The sequence below is a fragment of the Pholcus phalangioides genome, unplaced genomic scaffold (genome assembly GCF_987345545.1).
Source record: "Pholcus phalangioides strain wild (caught in Gottingen) unplaced genomic scaffold, Ppha-v1.0 ptg000017l_1, whole genome shotgun sequence".
NCBI classification, from domain to species: Eukaryota; Metazoa; Arthropoda; class Arachnida; order Araneae; family Pholcidae; genus Pholcus; species Pholcus phalangioides.
In genome coordinates, this window is record NW_028301610.1 from 42,523,361 (window position 1) to 42,535,499 (window position 12,139).

The 12,139-nt window shown below is 33.6% G+C and overlaps 1 protein-coding gene across 2 annotated transcripts; it reads left to right on the forward strand.

The window, feature by feature from the left end:
- The first annotated feature begins 967 nt into the window (after positions 1–967).
- LOC149073483 (uncharacterized) lies at positions 968–11,289 on the forward strand. Of its 2 annotated transcripts, XM_089246446.1 has the most exons (6): positions 968–1,270; positions 1,472–1,555; positions 4,235–4,335; positions 5,430–5,525; positions 8,686–8,829; positions 8,962–11,289. In XM_089246446.1, the coding sequence occupies exons 1-6, from the start codon at positions 1,229–1,231 to the stop codon at positions 9,374–9,376; spliced, it is 882 nt and encodes a 293-aa protein (XP_089102572.1). In that variant the 5' UTR covers positions 968–1,228; the 3' UTR covers positions 9,377–11,289. The 2 variants fall into 2 exon arrangements, with proteins under 2 accessions (XP_089102572.1, XP_089102573.1); XM_089246447.1 differs by lacking the exon at positions 1,472–1,555 and having other exon boundaries at positions 1,096–1,270.
- The last annotated feature ends 850 nt before the right edge of the window (positions 11,290–12,139 follow it).

Sequence of the window (12,139 nt, forward strand, 5' to 3'; positions counted from 1 at the left end):
ATTACATATGTATAGCTGACCAATCGCTGTCCCAAGAGATCATCAATTGGCGTCTTGGCTCACTCAGGCCGTGCAGGAGTTGAGAGGGCTCTGGCCTTGGGTCCAATTCTATTTTTGTACACCACAAATGCACTACAAACAACCATTGAAAATTAGTTTAGTTTTCTATTGAATTTATCAGAGACGCCCTCACGGGGTGTGTGACAGTTGCAACCACACCAGGCCCTGCCCTTGAAGTATAGCCTATGTCCGCATATGTGGAAATATCAATTAAAAATTTTTTTATTTATTTATTTTTTTTTTTTTTTTTTTTTTTTTTTGCAACAATCAAACATGGTAGCTGTGTGTGTGTTCAACTATAAAAATTATAATGGATTTTTCAAATAATGCAACAAAGAAAAGAGAATCGCAACTCGAAGGAACCTGATAATCATTTTTTCCACGGGCTCTGCGTCTGGTAATGCTGGCCCTGGAGTCTGCCTAATCCTGAGGGATCACATATACTCTATTTCTGGCATGAAAACTATTTAATTTTTGAAATATTGCAGTTATAAGCTATGATTGAAACAGTAGACGGAGTAAGTGCAATCAATATTTTTAGCCAGTTTTCGAGCACTTAATACCTAAACTTTTAGTTATTTTTCTTTCTTCCATTAATTGTAAATGCCTTTTTAGTGCCTATATTAAGCATTTTAGTGCCTATATTAAGCATTTTAGTGCCTAAACGAACCTCCGGGATCCAGTTATAAGCAAGAAAAACAGCATAGATAAACAATACGAAATTCACGGGACATGGGAAAACTTCGTTATATGTAAAATTTTGTATTATCCGAGTTCTCTCGTTATAAGTGAGCCCGACTGTATCATATTGTAGTCGGACTTGGCGTCGAAATTGAAACAAAGTCACTCGCAAAAGCAGCCAAATGTTCGCCAATCGAATTTATCGGGTTTTTACCAGATTGTCCAGAATTTAGTGATGATCTGGTTTGACGCGGTGTCACGAGGTTTTTCGTAGCACATGCTTTCATTCTCCCTCCCTTTTTTGTTTATTTTCATTGTACTATCTTATCTCCTTTCAGCGCCACGTTACGTTCACTTTCAATATCACTAAATATCTAGTCTAGTCACTAAACTGCAGCTTACATTTTGCTTCTTGTTGTCAAAAACGAAAGTTGTGCTTATTATCCAGCAGGTTAATAATTATTTACTTTGTGGATTTATATACGGAATGGTCAGCAAAGAGGATATGGATCTAGAACAAGACCAGTGGGTAAGTTGTCACTAATTAATATATTTTTAATTAAATAGTCAATAAACCTTTAAAATCTTTGGATATTTTGGACTGAAAAATAAGCTTTGATGTCGACCTTGAAAATGTGTATGCGGCAACAAGTTAGTGAGCTTACGCAATAACGACATTTTTTTTTTTTGAGAATTTTATTATTTTTCTAAACAAATTTACATATTTTAGGAGACTACTGTGACTGTGCATAGTCCTGTGGTTAGATCATCTGAGAATGGGACAAGTTATACGACCTATGCTGTCAGTTTGAAAGTAAGTGATTTTTTTTTTATTGTAGAAACTGTGTGTTGGACCATTTGTGCAAAATGTTGAGCTGCCCATGCAAAAACCAAGTCTACATTATGGCAAGTGGTGTCCCTAAATTTAAAATGTGTATTCACTGATTAACCAAACATCTTTGACCAGGGTTTGACAAATCCCAGGCATCAGATCGCCATGGTGACTAGAAAATTGGTTTTGGTGCCTAAATTTTTCTACATCTAGTTGCTTAAGTGGCCTAAGGTTGACACAAAATTTCCTGATTTCATTGCAGCGTCTTTCAACATGAGGAAAAAATCACGAACACATTATTTAAAACTGTTTTCCTTGAGAAAAAAAACATGCTTGGCCCCTAAGAAATTTAGCTGGAGACTAAATATATTTTTGATTTGCAAGCCCCATCTTTGACTAGTCATTGTTTGGCCTCTCTCTCTCAAACTGAGAGTGAGGCAATGATTGACCATAGGCAAAGATAGACTTGGAAGTCTGGTGGGCACAATGATGATGTCAATTCATATATACATTAGATAAGTCGACTCCATCTGTGACGCTGGGGGGGGGGGGCCCTCGTATCTCTGCCCATGTGATTGACATTATTTTGTCTGATTCTACCACTTTTCCTTGTGTGACGTGCATGTTTTTTGTAAGATTTTTATTGCATTTACAACCACCCATATCCCAAACCAAACAATTTTACATGTAGCCTAAGTACTGTGAAGTCTCGATATAACGATACTCTGCAGTGTACATGGCCTCCACATCCTTGAGCCAGGCCCCTAGGCCAGACTTTTCCCGGGTCCTTCTGTAGTGAATTTATAGCATGAAAAAACAAAAAAATGATTGTAGTTGTTCTGGCTCAGGGCTACTGCCCTGTCAGCTCTACCCTTGTGCATGGTGTGAACCTAGAAAAAACATTGTTGTAGTGAAATCCTCACTATATCAAGAGGCAGTACTTAAGCTATAAGCATTTCCAAAACAAGACTTGAAAATATAGGCCTATCTTTGTAGAGGGATTTATCGTTGTATTGAGTAGCATTGTAACGAGGTTTCACCGTATTCAAACCTAAGAGGTTATATAGGAGTTCACTGAATAAATAGCACAAATAATAATGATTTAATTTTGTAAGATTTATGCCAAGTTGTGTGAAAATAGCAAGTAATTTTCTTCAATTTTAAGCTATTTGCTATGAAACCCCTTATTTTAGCTTTTTTACATCTAAGTTATGTAGCCTGGCTATTTAATTGTATCTGAAATGCATCCAGCTAGAGTTTCAGAAGTGTTTTAGACCTGTGGGTGCTCATCTTAACCCTTTAACAGGGTGCTTTCCATTTTCTGAAATATTTAATGAAATAACTTGATAAATGTTGTCTTGATAAATGTTATGAATGTGAAATATGGTGCAAATTTTCTTCATCCCTGACAACCTTGAACCTTCACTCGTATATCGGGACTTTAAATCCCTAAGAGAAAAGATGGGTGGTGGTGTAGCGCCCTTGTACACCGTGATACGTCCATATATGTGTTTTGGTAATACTGGTCAGGAAAATTCTGCGCTTATGATGCAAATGGGTTAAGGTAGATTAAGACCCCAGGCGTAGAAGAAAATATTGGGGTCCCTCTCTCTCTCTCAAATTACAAAAAGTGGAAAATTGGGATTTTGCTAGGACCTTGGTCCCAAGTCCTGCTGTGCCCACTGTTAAATCTGACTAGTGAAATGGTAAGTGGAAGGTATATTATGGATCATAAATTTCATTTGAAGCATATTATAGCATTTGAAGCATATTATAGCATTTGAAGCATATTATAGCATTTGAAGCTGTAGCCCTGCTTATTGTTTTATAGACTAACCTAAGGAGTGAAATTCTATCCATTATGAGGTAAATCGAGAAGCTATCCATACTTAAAATAAGACAACCATAAGTATTCTTATGGGCATTGTATAATATTTCATCATGTGTATATATATTGTTTGTAATTGCATTTTTAATTGGGTTGCTCTATTTTTTAAATATATGACATCCATATTTATTATGGGCATCTTTTTCTCAGCCACCTTGTTGGGCATTTTGTCTGTTGTGGCATTGTATTTGTATTTATAACAAAATATTTTACTAGAATATCTTGAAGCAATTTAATTCATCAAATGTTTGTGTAATTATATTATTACAATTATTATAATGAAAAATGAAGGCTCTGGGGAAGGGTAGGATGCAATACAGTTTTTCTAAAAACATTTTTCTTGAAGTGGGCACTATCATCCCCTGGGGGCAATAGAAGCTACTGGTATAACATAGGATCCTATAGGTTGGCTTGGGTGGAGGGTGTACGATGAGCGAATAAATTTTTGAAGAATGTAGTGATGGAACAAAAAGTTTGGGAAACCCTCATTTAGAGTTTTGCAAAATTTAGGTGATTTTCTTATATCGAACAAGTTTTTATGTTCCTTATTAAAACAAGCGCCAACAATACTGAATAATTAACTGTGAGAAATGCAGGAAAAAAAGCAAGGTGAATATTAATTTCAGGGGTATATGGCTGGTCTTTTTTGAGAAAAAAGATTTTTTCAAGCTTGTGGTGCCTCCACATAGTTACATGCTTTGAAATTGTAAATATTTTATTAAAAATGTGCATAGCCCTTCATTTAAGTATAATAATTTTTCTTTTATTCACAGAGTGATAACTGTTGCTTTGCACAGCCATATTCATGCGTTCATAGACGATATTCAGAATTTGCTCATCTGCGAAATTTGCTGAAGTGGCATCATCCCAATGTGTAAGCTTTTTATCTTTCTTTCTGTTGATTTTTTTAAACATTTTAATAATCATTCTTGAGATGACAGAATCATAATGTACTGCATTTATTAAATATGGTACAAAAGTACTACGAGATATTAGTATGTCACTCACAAGGGTTGGACTGACGGTTATCCTTTTTTTTTCATACTATAAATTTAAAATAGAGGGGCCTGCCAAAGATCTCAGCCTAGAGGCCCTTCTGCAGGAAGTGGAGGCCAATGAATATTAGTAGTTTTGAATATCAAGTTTGGTGCATAATTGGCTCTCAAAGGTGTAAAATAATAGTGTAACAAAATTAAATAAAGCAATAATAATCTTGCATTCTCTTGAGACTGAATACGGTGTCTTTTTTTTTTTTTAGAAAAACTAACATTTTGAAAAACATTTGTGCTATAAGTTTTTGAACTGAAGAAAAGTAACTTTAATTAGCTTTATTATATCTGGTGCAAGGCCCGATTTTGAATTCTGTGTACTACACAGCTGCAAAAGGCACCCACTAAAAGAGACTAATTTTTTAGGGACCTAAACTAAAGGATTTTTTTTATATCACCAACTGGGGTAAAGGTTTTTTTTTCCCTTCTATCACCAAAATGTCATTAACTTACACGTGAAAAATGTCGAGAACCGGCCATGATCTGGTGGAATAAATAGTTTATCGTTTTAAGGAGGGAATAATATTTTATTGAATAAGAGTTACAATTCTTATAACTCTTATTCATTATATTATAATACATCAGTTATATTACTGATATAATTTTCATCTATACCTTTAATACCAATTTTTATAGTATAGCTTGCACAACATAATTGGACTTTCTTCACTTATAATAATCAACTTATGTGAAAGTAATGAATTTCATGTGCGTAACAACATTTAAATCACATAATTTAATCTAAAAGTCAATCTTCATAAAAACAATAAAAATATGAAGTAATTGTGGTTTCTACTGGTAAGGCCCATGCCATTCGAATTCAATAAAACTTGTTTATTTTTATGTATTGGATTTGTTGTGTTCACATTAGTTGTTTGTCAGTTTTCATTTACAATATTCATTTTTCTGTTCCTAACAGAGAACCAGCTCCTCTCCCACCAAAGAAATATTTCAGCCGTTTCAGCCAGACGTTCATCAATGACCGAACAGAAGGTCTACAAAAGTTCATGCAAAGGTAAAACAGATGTTGCATCATATTTCTGCAAAAGATTTATATGTTATTTGTGGTGTTCAAAATTTCAAATTATATCATTGTTAAATTTTTAAAGCCAGTATTTTATCTCATGGTTTTTTTTATATGCAATTGCTGGGAAGAATAGGATTAAAAATGTAGAAGAAAGTAAAACATTTCTTTGCGTTTGTTTTGCGATGTCTCTGTGACAGGAGAAGAATTGACTCATGTCTGAAGTCTTTTTTTTTTTTGCTACACTTATCATGTTATCACATGGTAGTGGTGTTACATTCTCACATTAAATCAAAGCTATCATGCTGGAAATTGGGGGAAGGGAACATCTGGAACTAGACTAATTTATTATTACTACTTTTTTTAATTGTGAAATACCCTCTATGCTACTAACCCTGGCAGAAAGTGTTCGTTCACCCATGAACCATCAATGCTACGTTTAAAATTCAAAAACAAAAAGATTTTTTTTTTGAGTGAATTTTTGTTAAAATCAATCATTTGAAATAAATTAAAAAAATCATAAATTTATTACAATTTCATCATGAAAATAAATTTATAAACCTGTAACCCCCCATAGAAAAAAATGTTTGATCACCTCAGTTTTGAGGGAAAAAAATGATCGATAATGGGTTCTAAAATAAGAAATTCAATATATAACTACACCTTTGATCCGGATGACAGCTTTCATCCTTTGGGGCATAGAAGCAATAAGTTGTCCGCAGTATGATGGAGAAATTTCTTCCTAGCAGTCTCTAATTGCTTGCTTCAGTTGCACGATGGTACTAGGCCTTTTGGAGTCTACACTCTTCAGTTACCAAACATTTTTACCAAAATTTAGTTCTTTTATCAATGCACTCATCTTTAAACTTTTCTCCTGTTCTTTTCCAGATGAATTTATTGTAGCTATCTCCATTCTTGACTTGCGACTGAAAATGACTTTATTCCAATCATTCATGCCCCAGTGGGCATGGTTGTTCTACACCATAGCAACCGATACCTCTTCTGCTGCTAAGTTAAATGAGGTTTAGATGTTTTTTTGTTTTGTTGTGGATTTGCTGTACCTGAATTCTTTTTCTCACAAATGATTGTGTATGGCACGGTTCCAGACACAAACGTTGTACTTCACCCACTCTGCATTCAACTGTTTCAAGGTGGCATGGCAATTTTTCTTGGCAATTGCGATCAGTTTTCTATCATTTCTGTTTGTGGTACTACGAGGGTGACCAGATCGAGGCAAATTTATCTAAACCGCCAGTCGTCTGGCATTTTATCCAAAGGCAGCACACCATACTTTGAACACAGCTGGAAATTCTTGCAACCTCCCTTTGAGAAGCACCATCTTTCAACATGGAACCATGGAAACTATCCGTTTTTTAAAATCATTAGAAAGATATTTTCTGGTAGCCATCTCTTACACTTCAGAAACAATTGTGATGATTAAAAACCTTTTGGGTTCACTTTTTTATACATTGTCTGGTTCATTGGCGTACACAAAAGGGGGTTTTGGGGTTCTAACCCCCCCCCCCCCCCCCAGAAGGAAAAAAATCTGAAACCGCCCTCAAGAAAATTCTGCTTACGCCTATGGTCTTGTTACTTTGTGTTTGTGCAAACAATTTCATTTGCATGATTCGAGTCAATACATTTGTTTGAAATAGTGATTGATCACTTTTTTCCTCAAAACTGAGGTGATCAAACATTTTTTTCTCGAGTATTACCAGTTTATAAATTGATTTTCATGGTCAAATTTAATAAATTTGATTTCTTTTTCTATTTATTCCGAATTCAGAATGATTAATTTTAACAAAAAATTTTCACTGGGAAATTTTTTTTTTTTTTTTTTTTTGCGTTTTAAACATGGCATTGCCGATGTTTTCATGGGTGAACAAACACTTTCCGCCAGGGGTAGTATTTGAATTGGTATCAAATTATTACTTGAAATTTTATACAAATCCATTGAAAACTACCCCAAATCAATTAAAAATCTAAATTAAATTAATGGTCACTCAATGTTACATGAATATACAAATGTACTTGTTTATTTTTTTACATTAAAGAAATAAAGATAAATTATAAAAGAAAATAACTTTTTATCTAGGCAGTTTAACAATACAGTGAAAACCCCTCTTAACGGACATCCCTCAGATGCAGTCAGTGACGTCTTAATGCATGGGTCTGCGGACCCAAACGAGAGAGACCCATCGCCCAGAAACTTTCCTGACAAAGGTGTACAACAGAAATGCTGACGTGACCACAGAAAAAGATTGTAACCGCAGGGAGTCCCACATTGATGGGTTAGTGCACCAACCTCTCTGTGAGAAGCTTTAGTCACCAACACTATTTTTTAATCGCCATGGTGACTTGACACCTGAGCTTTATCTCAAGACCTGCAATGCATTATACACCAAAATACTTTGATCACAAATTGTATGAAGTTATATTAGTAACATATTGACTACTAGTTACACAAACAATAAATTAGAGCATGAAATCTCAAATATTTTGGGAAGTAAATCATTCATAGTAAAAGTGTGTCATTATTATATTAGGTAAAAATACCACCCTAGCATTTAATCAAAGTAGAAAAATGTTGTTATATATTTTTCATATACCACAATTTCCTGTATGCAATTGGAGGGATATCCTAAGAAAACTTTTTTTCAATGCTCTGTGGACAATCTTTTTTTTATATTCCTGAACTAGATGAAATATTTTTTAGTCCAAATATGCATTTAATTTTTATCCATCCTTTGTATCCTTACTCTAGAATACCTAGAACACCTTACCTCTATGTGTTTAGAGGGTATGGTATGTGTTTTACCACTGTTTCATTAGGTTTCATCCATCTACCCTCATTTCCTTGCGAAAAAAATTGGGGAAGAAAATATCACAAACCTGCAAATGTGTGCTATATACCAAGTTATTATATTTCATTTCAGTGGGTATTTTCTTTCCTGCAAGCTATACATAGAAAATTGTAGTACTTTAAATTTCTGAAGAATATCAACCATTTATATAAACCTCTAATCTGTTGCAAATTTTAAGAATCTGTCTTGCTTGAAGCATAGTTTTTTAATGATATGTGGATTCATTTAATTTTAAAAAGTGTAATTTATTACTTTGTTTTAATATTTGCTTCTTTTATATACTTTAGCATTGTGGAAGTTCCAGTTTATTTGTCAGACAGAACAGTTCATCTGTTTCTACAAAGCCAGTGTACCATGGCCGAGATAGATGAGCAAGTGTCTGGTGGAAAAACATATCCTAAGTCATTGTCTTCAATTACTAGTGATTACAGGTTGGTGTTATGAACTTGGTTTCTAACTTTTAATTACATTAGAATCTTGTCTCAGTGGATTGAAATTTACTTTGAGTACATACTTTATAGGTAGAAAATTCTAACTTTAATTCTTTTTTTTTTCCATTTAAGTTCTGACACATCAAGTGACTATGGTGAGAGTCTTGGTTCACTGAGTGAACAAGAAGATAACACTGACTCTGCTTCATTAGCAGACGTTGATGAAATAGCATCTGAAGCAACAGAAACATGGGACAGTGATGATCAATCATCAATACCAACGATATGTACAAACTCAGTAGCTGGCTCTGAACCTCAAACACCTACTGTGTGTTCTGATCCTATTCCAATTTTGCAGCCTTACCTGCGGTCATCTTTGTTAAGAGCAAGATCTGCTTCCCCTCGTTTTTCACCACTCGCATTAAACGCTGAAACAACGGACGCTGCAACACGCCGTGTCTCATTTTGTGCCGAAGTCAAAGTTGCAGTTATACGTGATCAGTTCTGGAATATTGGTACCAGACCAATAAGAAGCTGTGCCTGGTGAAGAAACTACATTATGACACTAATTAGTTTATGAATTCTTTTCAGCATGGCTTGATTCATATCTGTTATATCCATCTGTTCCTTATATTTTAAAAATGCATAAATGTTTATCATTCTTATTTTGACTATTATATTTGGTTATTGTGGAAAAACAGTATTTGTGACCCTTGGCATATGGATTTTTGTGTGTGTGTGTGAATCTCTATGTTGACTGAACTATTTTGGTTTCTATTGAGTTGCTAGATTCATTTACATTTCTCATCAAGTTTATCATTCTTATTTATTCCATTAGCAGAAACTTCATAATCTGGACATTTTTTGTGTATGTTTTATCTGAACTGGAAGGGAAAATGAATGTAAATGTAAATATTTTTCTTTTCTGTGATTTGTTTGGAGTCATTCCCTTGCATGAAACTTAGCCACATATGAATATTGAGAATTTTTTTGCCTATCAAATTTAATTTTAATTTGCAATTTGTACCTTATATGCATCGATACACTAAGATGTAAAATATTAATTTTCAGCGCTGAAAACTGTTAATTTTAAAATCTATAACTTACTGAATATAAAAAAAATCTGAAATAGCTTCTTTATTTTATGATAAATTAAATTTTTTTTTAAATATTGAATCTGCTATGTGCAAAGTTTGATAACTTGAATGGCAAATTTCTTGTTTTAAAAATTAAAAAAAAATCTTTATATGAGTTGGAGGGAGGTTGTTTTGTGACTTATGCATTTTTTTCTAAAAAAAACAGTGTACAGGAAATAGATAATTATGTTATATCTCATTTTTTGCAACTGTTGATGGAACAAGCAGTGTTTCATTTGCCTTGGCAAATGTATTAACGCTTTAAGCAGTTTTTAAAATTTTCCTGATCAGCATTATAATTGCCACATTAGAAATAAAAGCATGTTAAGCACCGGAGATGTTTCGGGGAGACCGAAATGAAGCAGATCAGGTTTGACGAGATATCTCAGGATTGCTGCTGCAAGGGTTAATCAACACATGCTCACATCACAGTCTCTAATTGTATTTTAGAATATTGATGTCTTGTAAGGTAGTCATACTTGCTCAAATTTTTCCTAATGGATTTCTTCATCCTAATTCTGATTTTATGCACATGTGATATAATCTGGTAACATCAGTTTTCACTCCTGTCAGTTTGATTATTCCGCTTCTGAAATTTCAGAAGGATGCATTAAAATTTTTGTCATTGATTTTATGTACATTAATATTTTGAAAGTTTTCTGCTAGATTTACTGATGTTCAATTGTATTCGTTTGAAATTATTGTTATTGAGAGAAAATTTTATACTTCGTTGTACATTGAATTACATTCTGATAATTTTTTAAACTAGTCTTTTCACTAGCTTTTTTAAGTATTCTAGAAGCATCTGTATATTGTCATGTTAGCGTATTTGTAAAATTTATCCGCAAGTTTTTTTCCTCATGGAAAATTACTATGCACTTTTTTTAAATTCATAGAACCGATTAACGCAAATTGTATCTTTTCTCTAAATCTGCCATTTGGCTATATACACTGGTTTCTCATCAATGAGGAAACCTTACATGCTATACAAGTGCATTACTTCCTGTTTAGTTATAAAGGGCACTCAAATTTGCTTATTATTCTGTTTCTGAATGCAAATGGGTTAAACAATGTTTTCCCTGTGTAAAAAAAACTAGTATTTGAATAGGCTGCACAAAATGCTGCACCACCTTATGGTTTTCTTGTGGAGTTAATGTGGAAAAGTTATTGTCAGTTGTACATCTTTTATTTACCTTGAAAAATATGCATATAAATGCAATTTTGTCCATTGTGGAACTTATGTGCCTTATATTCCAGAGTGATATCGAACACAAAAGTTTGGAAGTTATATGTTCTTGAAGTGTAATAAAAATTTTGAATGTTGTTTTGACGGTGTAGTTTCTTTAAAACATTAAAATTTTACATTAAGATTTAAGGTAGTGTTAATATTTTTAATTTCAGACCTTTTCCCCTCATTATTCCTAATACTGCTGCAGGTTGATTTATTTGACCAGTTGAAAAGTTTTTATTTTTACCAAATAGGCTACTTTTTTTTTCAGAACATAATATTATGCTTGATTTTTGGCATTGATGCAGCACCTCTTCCAAAACTGATAGCACACAATTTCCAAATGAGCATGGCTATCTCTGAAGAACATTGGTGGGCTTTAATTTGTTTTTAATATGGGTAATAACTACATTCTTATTCCTTAGGATTGTTTTTGATAAATCCTTTTCATTCAGCTTTAAAAACGCTCCCCCCCCCCCCCCCATGCCAGATGCACGAATGTGGGCAAATTTTCTTTTTTCCATCAGCTGGTTGGATACCTTATTTAGCTAAGTTTTGCCTGAAACACGTTACAAAACATTTTAGGAAAATAACTTCCATAGAGTAAACATTCAAATGCCATTTCCTACAGTCTTTTCTTTCAAGGGCATTTTACATTCGTGCTTTTGGCACGACGGGGGGGGGGGGGCAGATGTCTAACAGCGGTTTCTTGCACCAAAAAAATTGTTAGTTTCGTGATTATCATCTTGACGCTTGTTTTCAAATAGTTTCCTTTCAAGTTAAAATAAATTATTGTTGCAAAAAAATTGCACAACTTTAATGGGTTAAAATTTTTTTTTTTTTTAGATAGGCCAACAATATCCAATACAGATTTTTTTTTTTCTGTATAGAGAAAATGCATTTTTAGTGTCGGAAATTTCGCTGTGCGCGTTAGTTTTCTTATCAC